Source organism: Muntiacus reevesi, chromosome 2, assembly GCF_963930625.1.
Source record: "Muntiacus reevesi chromosome 2, mMunRee1.1, whole genome shotgun sequence".
Taxonomy (NCBI): Eukaryota; Metazoa; Chordata; class Mammalia; order Artiodactyla; family Cervidae; genus Muntiacus; species Muntiacus reevesi.
Window position 1 is genome coordinate 162,342,279 of NC_089250.1, and position 11,434 is coordinate 162,353,712.

At 49.1% G+C, this 11,434-nt stretch overlaps 1 protein-coding gene across 3 annotated transcripts in view; it reads left to right on the plus strand.

The window, feature by feature from the left end:
- Positions 1-4,932, plus strand: part of WDR11 (WD repeat domain 11) — a 54,528-nt gene extending 49,596 nt beyond the window's left edge. For all 3 annotated transcript variants that reach the window (XM_065923447.1, XM_065923448.1, XM_065923449.1), the window contains 5 exons: positions 211-376; positions 1,106-1,203; positions 1,656-1,801; positions 2,585-2,664; positions 3,999-4,932. In XM_065923447.1, coding sequence (XP_065779519.1) covers positions 211-376; positions 1,106-1,203; positions 1,656-1,801; positions 2,585-2,664; positions 3,999-4,153 — 645 coding nt within the window. In that variant the 3' untranslated portion in view covers positions 4,154-4,932. The remainder of the gene's footprint in view (positions 1-210; positions 377-1,105; positions 1,204-1,655; positions 1,802-2,584; positions 2,665-3,998) is intronic.
- Positions 4,933-11,434: the final 6,502 nt, after the last annotated feature.

Here is an 11,434-nt window from a genome sequence, read left to right on the forward strand (position 1 = left end):
TAAACCAGACTGTGGTTTTACAGTTGTTCTAAAGAAGCAGTGTTGCACTTTTGTTCAACTTGTATACATGTAAACAATGTGTTTATGGATAATTTTTGACAATGAAAGTCTTCTTTAAGCTGAAAACTTCAGTGTTCCAAATTATGAATCTTGGAAGGTTATGTTGGAGGAAAATGGCCTCATAACTAGAAGAACTGTTTGCCTTATTAGACAGACAGAGCCGTGCAGTTGCTTTTGGAAACCAGCGCAGACAACCAGCATTATTACTGTGATTCACTGAAAGCCTGCCTGGTCACCACCGTCACCTCGTCAGGCCCCTCCCAGAGCACCATCAAGCTTGTGGCAACTAATATGATCGCCAACGGAAAACTGGCAGGTGAGGCATGCTTTAGGGGTATATTTGTCAGTACTCTGAAAAATCAGACCCATTCCTAGGAAAGTATTTGGTTATTAGGAATATTTCTTTCTTTTTTATATACACTGGAGAAAAATAAATTATTGCTAGCAGTTTACATAATGAAAGTGTTAGTCGCTCAGTTGTGTCCAATTCTGTGTGACCCCATGGACTGTAGCCTGCAAGGCTCCTCTGTCCATGGAATTGTCCAGGCAAGGATACTGGAGTGGGTTACCATTCCCTTCTCCAGGGAATCTTCCTGATCCAGGGATCAAACCTGGGTCTCCTGCATTGCAGGCAGATTCTTTACCATCTGAGCCACCAGGGAAGCCCTCATGTTATAAGATGACCATATAATTTAGGCATCTAGACCAGTGCATTTTTAAAGAGTAAAAGCGGTGTTATTAATAATTGCCAAAATAATATACATAAATTGGACAAACATGGGCACCCTAAACGTTAAAACCAGTGAGTGAGATAGTCTTGACTCTTGTTTTCTGGACTGTATTTGTACTGCCAACCCAGGTTACTTGAGTGACAACACTGTAAAACCCTATTTTAATACTTCATTTTAAAATTTAAGTCAGTCGTGTCTCCAGTAGGTATAAGATGTTCAAGACCAGGTGAAGTCAGATGGTGGCTTTACCCTTCAGTGACTCGCCAGAGAGACAGCTCCAGCCTTACTCACTGGGCTGCTGTCTTGTCTTCCAGAGGGCGTCCAGCTGCTCTGCCTGATAGATAAAGCTGCGGATGCCTGCCGCTACCTGCAGACCTACGGCGAGTGGAACCGGGCAGCGTGGCTTGCCAAAGTAGGTGATTCTAGTAGGTGCCTGGAACTTCAGGTGGGAAAGTTCAATCTTGAGTTTTTGACTCATGATTTGAAGGTATTTTGGGGGTTGCAAAGCGGCTTTACAGATACTTTCTTAGCAACTTTCATCTTCTTCTTTGCGTATAAATTGCATTCTTCTTACTGCAAAGTGGAGGTTGCATTGGTAGCAATTAGTGAAAGCAGCTGCCTCCTGTCCCTGCTGGGGTGTGAGTCCAGACTACGTACAGCCAAGAGGTGGTCCTGGACCCATTGGTCCTGAGGCGTGGGTCCCTGTCACATCTGGTCATGGTGCAGCAGCAGGGGCTGTGTCATAAAGCAGAGATGAGCTCTGTCATGGTAACAACATGAGGTCTGTTGATCTCATTTCAACTGAATTCTTTTTTCTTTCAATATAGTGCAGGGTGTCCTTTTTAACATGAGCGTCTTTCTCAGGTCCGCTTAAATTCTGAAGAGTGCGCTGACGTTTTGAAACGATGGGTTGACCACCTTTGCTCCCCTCAAGTGAACCAGAAGTCCAAGGCCCTCCTGGTTCTCCTTTCCCTGGGCTGCTTTTCCAGTGTGGCCGAGACGCTTCACAGGTACACCCGCTGTCCATGGCTGGTCAGAACCACCCGGGATTCACCACCTCACGCTCATGAGGCTCTGCCAGGAAGGTGGTAGTCCTTGATGTTGGGAGTGAAGGGAGAAGCATATATTTTAGGTTTATATTTTAGAGAAAAACCTAAAGGGGGTGAAACAGCCCGTGCTTATTCATTATCCCTTTGGTGTAGGAACTTTGCTACTTCTCTGCCAATCTGGTAGTCAAACCTAATAGTTACCTGTTTAAAAAGAATATTTAAAAAGAATTGAGGTCAATTTAGCTTTGAGTAGAAGAACTGAGACAAAGGCAGAAAAGCAGTAGGAAGGAGGAAGAACGTGTGGCAAGTTAGAGGTGTCCCCTCTGAGAACCTTGAAGGGAAATTCATGCTTATCACTTACCATAGGACATTTTATTTATTTAAAACTAAGGGAGGTAGGTTGAGGCAGATAGGACAGAAAGTTACTTGTGAAATCTGGACCTGGGTTTGTGGATTTTTGTCCTGTCTCTGTAGATCAGACAAGATAGGATTCTTGTCCTGTCTTTATTTCAGTGATTTCACAAATGTTTTATAAGAGTTAATAGAAAACAGCAATGGGTTGGAGCATGAGAATTCTCCTTTCCTCTAAGCTGGGGCAGAGACCAGTGCTGGTGTGCCTCACGCAGCCCTCGGGCTTCTATGGAGAGTATGTACAAGTCCTTGTATAGACACACTCCCTGGGATGGTCTACCCCCAGATGATGAAAGTCACAGCTCCTGACGTGCTTTGTGTTCTGTTGAGCAGCATGAGGTACTTCGACAGAGCGGCCTTGTTTATGGAAGCTTGTCTCAAGTACGGAGCCGTTGAACTCAGTGAGGACACAGATATCCTTTGCTGGGACGTGTTTGCTGAGGGGGAACCAGATGCCGTGAGTGGGTTTTAAGCATCCCCGTTGGCTGTGCTGCCTGGGAGGAAACTATTGTATGGAGAAAAATCCGTGTTCTGACTGCTCAGAGCCAGGGAAAAGGGAGAAATGGGAAGCGACAAATCAGAAAGAAGGTTGTTGCCCCACCGGCATCAGCTGTGAGATAAATGGAGAGCCAGGAAGGGCTGTGAAGTGGAGGGAGCCCAGATTTTGTGATGTTTTGTTTGAACTTACAAAGAAGATAGAGGAACTAGTAGTGTAGGAAAGGTATAGGAGGCTCTGCTGGAATAAATGCATACCAGGATAGATTAAAAAGAAAGACTGGCTGTTAGCCACAGGGACGGGCTAACGTGTGGGACAAGACACGGCAGCACTTCAGAGAGACGTGTCATGGAGGCAGGTCATGGTGGGCCCCCGTGGGACTAGGAGCATTTCAGTTCTTCCACCCGTCACTTGAGTCACATGTTTTTCTTTGAAAAGAAGGAGCTTGAGAATCCTACTCTCAGGTCCTTGTGTTTGCAGAGGCCTTGTTGTTCTCCTTGCACTTTTTCTTGAATGGTTACATTGTGGCCTCATATCTACATGTCATGTTTTTTATTTTTCTGTATTTTTTTTTTAACAGAAAATTGAACTCAGTGTCATGCATCTCGGCACTGGTGGAGTTGGCTCTGATTCAGTGGAGCTGTTTTGGATATCAGAACACAGTGGGACAGGGCTGTCTAACATCCCCAAAGTGAAAGTGATAGTCACTCAGTTGTGTCCGATTCTTTGCGACCTCATGGACTATAGCCCGCCAGGCTCCTCTGTCCATGAATTTCTCCAGGCAAGAATACTGGAGTGGGTTGCTATGCCCTCCTCCAGGGGATCTTCCCAACCCAGGGATCAAAGCCAGGTCTTCCGCATGGCAGGCAGATTCTTTACCATCTGAGCCACTCAGTGAGGCTGGATCTGCCCCTTAAATGCCAACCTCTCAGGCTTGCAAGCAGCTCAAGGGTTTGCACATGTATTTCTCTTCTGTCATCCTTCCCTCTCTACTCCTTAAGTGCATTTAGACCTTGGAGCATCTGAGGGCATGTTAGTTGGGTCTTGTAGGAGGTCGGGCTTTGGGCTCAGCTGGTACCAGTGCAGGGACATTGCGGATTGAAACCTCACCTCCCCCGCCGCGAGCTGCCCTCCCCCAAAGCTCCCTGTGCTCCTTCCACTGCCCTCCCCTGGCGGAGCTAGTCCTTGTTTCCAGCCCGTGGGAACCTGCTGGAGCCCTCTCTGCCCTTCTCTTCCTTAACTGCAGTTTACAGAAGCTCATCTCTGCTATTTATGCAGATTATGCCCGAAGTTTAAAGAACCTCGGGTTTAAACAGGGAGCAGTTCTTTTTGCTTCAAAGGCTGGAGCAGCTGGCAAAGATTTATTGACCGAACTGGAATCCCCCAAGCAAGAACTGACTGACTGAAGAGTGACCAGTCTCTGTGCCCCAGGGCACCTGGCCTCAAGAGCAGCAGCCGGGGTGTTGGTCTGGCTGCAGACGGTCACAGCCAGACCTACGAGGGTGCCGTCCCCTCCGGGGCCCTCGTGGACTGTTTACCATGTATGCACAACAGTATGTGAGCATTTATGCTATAAGAAGCCAGTCCCAGGACCTGTATTTATCTCAGAGAAAGACAGGAATGCTTCAGATATTGAAAGTATAACATTTTATACTTTGGCAGACAGCTTTAAGAGTCCCTAGAAATGCTTTTCATTTTTTAAAAATTTAAGATCCAAACAATTGAATTGCTTTTCACATAGACTAGATTTAAATCTGTAGTAAAAGCAGCTTGTGAGAGCTATACTGAAATACGTGCTGTGCCTGTGTGTATATTCAAGGTATAAACAGAACAGAAACATTTAAACAGTAAAGGCGACTTACCATGGCATTCCTTGTTTTCTTACCTTGAAAACAGAACTGTTCATTTCTTGGTTAGGCAGTTGCTGAATTTTGTAATTTCAAGTGTATAGGCTCTTAGAGAAATTGTAAGCTTTAGGTTTTGTCTGTGGAGTCTTAGATATTTGGGATTTTAGCTCCTTCTGTGATGGGTTACAGTAACCTCCTCTTTGAAGACTCTGTGCTCTAATAATTTTCTGTCTTGTGTTCTTCCAATGACTGAACTGTATGAGATGTGACATATAAATTATTGCTAAAAATTTAAATGTGTGTAACTTACAGAAATGATAAAAAGGGAATTAATTCCAGCCAGGCTTTTGTGTCCTCTGAGCTGCTCTGCATCACGTCGGGTGGTGTGCTGGCGCCTCAGGAGTTGGTCCAGCTGCCCGCCCTCCAGCGCCGCTTTGCTGAATCCAGAACCGGGCTGCAGGAACTCGGGGCTGCAACACAGAACAGGGTGGAACACCTGCGCTCTTGCTTTAGGTCTTTCTATCGCTTTGAAAGTGGGAGCAGGACATTTTGTTCTCCCAAAACCAATAGTGGAGCAGTGTCAATACCAGCTTCAGGTCCCTCCCAGAGGCACCATATCAGAAGTTCTCTACAGAGTGGCCCTCACCTCCATAGGAGAACAGTGCCTCTCTCGGCTGTTAATTGCCTGGAGATTCCATCTTGCATGAGGACAGTCTCAGGTGTCTGTGATTCCTGAGCTCGTGATCACGCAGAGTATTTCATTCTCCTCAGCAGCACTTTGCAATTGAAGTAAAGTGTTCAGGTACACACTGGCAGTTGTACTAAAATAAAAGAATTCTGCAAGGCAGAAATTGACAGACAAGTGAAAATATTCTCTGAACCAGTAGGGCTTTATTTCTTTGAGATCTTGCTCACAATTGATTTGACTGACTCAAAGTGACTCATTCTCATTTTGTGAATGAAAGAAGTCCCTCAATTAAAATGTAAACGCATTTTAAATTGGCTCTACCAATACTTGAGTGTTCTGGTGTTTTAAAAAGAAGAAAAGCAAAGGAGCTAGGCTTTAGGAATGCAGTTCTCCTGAGAACTGCTGAACTCCAGTTAGATGGGCGGGTCCAGTGGACACTTGGATGAGCAGATTGCCCGCTGTCTTTCCTGTCCTTAAAGGTTCCTTGCGTGTGTTTGCTCACGAGACCCACGCGAAATAATGCCATGAAAGTCTCACCTCTCTCCCACTGAGATTTTCTGTGACTGTGGCTCTCAGATGAGTCCCTGCAGGCATCTTGCTTCAGTATTTGGCTCTTTTACCAAAAAAGGCCAACTAACACTACCAACCCCACTTATTTTTTTTCAAGGACACTGAGAAATAGGACCTAGTCAAGGTGAAAGTAACTGTTCCAAGTACAAAAGAAGGAAAGATATTCTAGGTTCCATAGGTGATTTGGGTTGATTTTTAGCTTTTCTGTTTTCCATGTTTATGTATAGCAAAGTCAAGTGCAGTTAGGCAAGAAGGCTGTTAAAAACCCTGTGATGATAGCTTCAGAAGGACTGAACAAATAGTTAAGAATTTAAGATCAGATAAAAGGATATTCTCCCATCACTGCCTTAAAAATGTAGCTTGAAAAAGAAAAATGTAGCTTGGATCAGTTTTCCCTTGTGTTTACTGCCTTTTTGAAACTGAAGTAGGGTGGGCTGGTATGGGCGGATGGTGGGGGGCTGCACAGGAAGAGACCTCTCATTGAGACCCTCGAGGTAAAGGGCTGCAAAATGCAAGCTGCAGACCTGATCCTGCTCCTTGCCTATTTCGTAAATAAAAGTTTTACTGGAACAACCGCGCCCATTTGTTCCTTGTCCGTGGCTGCTTTCATTTGACAGATTTGAGTACTTGGGACAGAGACTATATGTCCTAAAAAGCCTAAAATATTTTACTGTCTGGCCTTTTATAGGAAAAAATTCACCCACTGCTACTCTAGGTCCATAATGCCAACTTGAGATGAAATTTCAACTGCACCCAGTTGTCCTTGTGGGTGCAGATCAGTGGTCCTCCTCTGACTAGGTGTCCTAGAAAGTGAAAGTGTTAGTCAGTCGAGTCCAGCTCTTTGCGATCCCACTGACTGTAGCCTCTGTCCACAGAATTCTCCAGGCAAGAATACTGGAGGGGGTAGCCATTCCCTTCTCCAAGGGATCTTCCCAACCCAGGGATTGAACCCAGGTCTCCCATACTGCAGGCAGATTCTTTATAGTCTGAGCCACCAGGGAAGCCCTGATGCACTGTAACTTAGCTCTTTTCAGAAAGATGTTAGCCTCATCCCAGGACTTCCCTGATAACTCAGTTGGTTAAGAATCCGCCTACAGTGCAGGAGACCCTGGTTCGATTCCTGGGTTGGGAAGATCCCCCGGAGAAGGGGGAGAATTCTGTTAACTGTGTAAGTCCTTGGAGTTGCGAAGAGCTGGACACGACTGAGTGACTCACTTTCACCTGACTCATGGACCCCTGTTCCCATGACAGTGGGTCTGGGAAACTACACACAACATGCATCTCTCAGACTGACCTAGTCTTATTTTTGACAGTTCTGAGTAAACAGATGGTAGTTGATGATAGCTGACATCAACAGGTGATAGAAAATTTTAAATCCAAGAGCTGTTTCATTATCAGCATTTTAAAATAAATCTCAGTTTTACTCCAGGCACCCCCTAACGTGTTCTGCTATAGCAAGAGCTCACTTTATTCCAGTATTTTGACATTCTACCATCTAGAGCCTTAGTGCTTCAGCCAGGGTGAAAGTGCAAGTGTTAGTTACTCAATCATGTCCGACTCTTTGCAACCCCATGGACTGTAGCCCTCCAGACTCCTCTGTCATGGGATTCTCCAGACAAGGATACTGGAGTGGGTTGCCATTTCCTTCTCCAGGGGATTTTCCTGACCCAGGAATTGAACCCGGGTCTCCTGATTTGGAGGGAAATCACTCAGATTGTTTTCTTAAACAACCACCTGTCCGAGGACAAAATATAATTCTACAAATTAATTTCACCGCCCTGTGGTCTAGAGCTCACACCAGCTGGGAATGTAATTGAACAATAGGCCCTTGCTAAAGTAGCTAATGTTTGGCAAGAATAGGCCAAGGGAAATAGGCTGTGTCCCATGAAGTAGTCTGACAGCTGTCCTGGAGGATAGTATTCTAGCGAAAGTGTGACGTTAGTTAATTCAGGGGATGTTAAGAATCTGATCTGCTTGTGTTCTTGGAAATGCCATGGCACATTGCAGAGAGCCGACTGGAGCCGCCCTCCGGCCGGCTGAGTAACTGTCAGTCAAGCCCTGGGTTTTGCTTTTTGCCTCTGCAAACTTGCTCAGGCGTGCTTCTGAACACCAGCGCCCACACTGTGGAACAAAGAGGAAAGCGTGCCTGGGGATGGTGTGTGCCTGCCGTCTGACTGACTGACCTTGGACAGGCTGCCCCCTGGCCTCACTGTAAGGCCCTGCCTTACAGTGGTACTGCCTGCCTCCCGGGGTGGCTGAGCGAAGATGACAGGTGACAGATGTGAGGGCTCGCCAGTCTAGACGCTGCTCAGGTCTTTGGAAGTTCTTCAGGAACGTGTGTGGTCTGCTCACGTCCCTGTTCGTGAGAAGACAGATGAGACTGTCAGCTTGCATTCAGGACTGAGAGTCTTGCTTCTGCGACACAGGCCAGGAGCAGGGATCAGAACGGGACAGGGAGGAAGGGAGCGAGAAAAGAAAGAAGGGAAGTGACTCTGGCCATCCCTAACATCACCCACTGACATCGTGGAAAACTTGTTTTGAGCAGAAAGGACTTGGTCTGGAGCCAGGGTGGACCTCCTTCTCTCCATGAGGCATTTCCAGAACCCTGCTCCATCCGCTTCCAGTGGTTCCTCTCTGACCGTCTCCGGGACACTCAGCAAGCCTCCTCCTGCCTGAGACTCACCTCCCCTTCCCGCACCCCAGCCTTTGAGGCCTCCCCATCTCCCACCCCAGCCCTACCCATGGGAACCACCAAGCTCCCAAGTACCGACTGAGCCACCACCGTCTGCCAGGGACCCAACACACCTGGTCAGGAGACAGGGGCCCTTCTCTAAAACGGGGGGCTGGGATGGAGTGGGGAGGTGAGGAGCAGCCCCAGGCCCAAGAGGGAAGGACACCCCACAAAGGGGAGGCGGAACAATCCACTGGGAGTGGCCCTGAAAGGACACAGCAGACACCAGAGCTGGAGAGGCCCACAGCAGGGTGCACCGCGGTTCAGAAGGGGTGGGGAGCAGGCGACACTGGGGGCTCATGGGGAGGGGCGTCAGCGTGGCCCCGAAAGATGAGCAGGCAGGAGCCCAGGGTCTCCAGGCAGATAAAAAGCGCACGGAAAGATGTGGTCAGGACAATGGGCCTACAACCAACTCAAGCAAATGGTTCCATTTTTCAGGAATGTGGGACTTCTCCCCCAGGGCCGGGTGGGAGGAATGTGTGGACCAGCTGCTTGGACGCCCGTGAGGCCCAGCTGGGGGCCAGCTCATCAGAGAGCCGGGCAGCAGCTCCCACCAGCTGCTCTGGGTGGCAGCTGACATCTGCTTCTCTGACAGAGGGGTGAAGAGGAAAGAGCAGAAGCTCCTGACCTGCTGGCCTGTGAGACTGTCCATTGTGGCCAGGCCAGCACACTGCCCCTGAGGGGAGTTCAGGTCTGGTGGAGAAAACCGCAGCTTAGCCATCTCCCCGCTCCCATGTTAGTCCTGCGGTCCAGTCATAGAGCGTGTGTGCTAAGTTGCTTCAGTCCTGCCTGACTGTGACCCTATGGACTGTAGCCTGCCAGGCTCCTCTGTCCATGCGGTTCTCCAGGCAAAAATACTGGAGTGGGATGTCATGCCTTTCTCCAGAGGATCTTCCCAAACTAGGGATCGAGCCTGTGTCTCTTACGTCTCCTGCACTGGAAGGAAGGTTCTTTACCACTAGCACCACCCAGGAGGCCCTAAGAGCGGCCAGAGTGATGTTTTAGACACAAGATTCTCATCAAATGCTGCTCTGGCCACATCTCTCCAGTGGCTCCCAACACACTTAAAAGTCAAAGCTCTTACCACGCTTGTCCGTAAGGGAGGCCCTGCATTATTACCACGCTTGTCCGTAAGGGAGGCCCTGCATTATCTAAGGGCTTCCCGGGAGGCGCAGAGGTCAAGAATCCGCCTGCCAATGTAGGAGACACGAGACACACGTTTGATCCCCAGGTCAGGAAGATCCCCTGGAAGAGGGCATGGCAACCCACTCCAGTATTCTTGCCTGCAGAGTCCCATGGACAGAGGAGCCTGGCGGGGTACAGTCCACGGGGTCACAGACGAGTCGGGGGCGTGAGTGACCTAGCAGTGGCAGCGGCTGTGTTGTCTAGCCCCGCCCACTAACTAGCCTCTGTCCATGTCTCTGGCCTTGGAACATGCTAATCCACTCTGCTTCAACACTTTTGCACTGGCTGTGTCCTTTGCTCGGAGCTCGCTCTCCCTGCTGGTGACAGGGCTCACTCTTCCCTCCCCAAGACCTCTGCTCAAATGTCACCTCAACCTCAGCCGGGGCCCTCTGATCTCCTCTTACAAGCAAGGTCCCATACTCCACTAACCCTAATCCTGCTTGCCTTCTTCCAGAACCCCTGGCTTCCTCATGAGATTATAGGCTCCATGAAGGCAGGGCTAGTCAGCCTTGTGCTTTCCTGAACCCTCAGATCCCAGCAGAGGGTCAAGCACACAGAAAGCCCTTGATAAATAAATGCGGAGTGAAAGGATGCGTGGAGAAGGGGGCCTGGGGGGGCTGGAAGAGAAGCAGGAGGGCTGGGCTGTCCCGGTGAGAGGTGGCAGGGAGCGTCTCCTCTGAGGGGCCCCTGAGACCTGCTTCCTGTCCTCCCTTCCCCAGCCCATCATCTAAGATACTGCCTGGGTCTCTGTCCCGGGTCCCCTGTCCAGGAGCCCATGTGTCTTGGTGGCACCTGATCCGTGTCCAGGAAGGGCCTCGAGAGGTCTGCAGCGTCATCTTGGCTATCAGATCGGTGACTCCCCTTCCAGGCAGGGGCTGGCCTGCCCTTGTCTGGCTTCCCACAAAAGCAGGTGGAGGCACGGTGCCCTTGCAGGAAACCCACGCCCATCAGTCTCCTTTCCTGTGAATGAGCCTTTGCTCAGTATGAACATGTGCCGAACCTCCATCACTGTTGCTGTCATCCCTGAGGAAAGGATGTGGAGGCCCCGGCCTCAGTCTTCCAGGAGCCTGAGAAATGACAGAGCCACAGAGGGCAGAGTGGGCCACTGGGGGAGAAAGGTCAGGATACCAGAGGGGAGGGTCCTGGGAGCCCCTGCCTATTTATTACCGTCCCTGCCTCGGGGCACTAGTCATGTATGGATATGAGAATTGGACTGTAAAGAAATCTGAGCACGAAAGAATTGATGCTCTTGAACTGTGGTGTTGGAGAAGACTCGTGAGAGTCCCTTGGACTGCAAGGAGACCCAACCTGTCCATCCTGAAGGAAATCAGTCCTGAATATTCATTTGAAGGACTGATGCTGAAGTTGAAGCTCCAGTACTTTGGCCACCTGATGCAAAGAACTGCCTCATTGAAAAAGACTGTGATGCTGGGAAAGATTGAAGGTGGGAGAAGGGGATGACAGAGGATGAGATGATTGGATGGCATCACCAACTTGATGGACATGAGTTTGAGTGAACTCCAGGTGTTGGTGATGGACAGGGAGTCCATGGCGTTGCAGAGTCAGACACGACTGAGCAACTGAACTGAACTGAACTGCCTCGGGGCAGGGGGCGAGGCAGGTGGGGACGATGAAGAGGGCTGCTTTCTGGAGGCAGAGGCAGAGG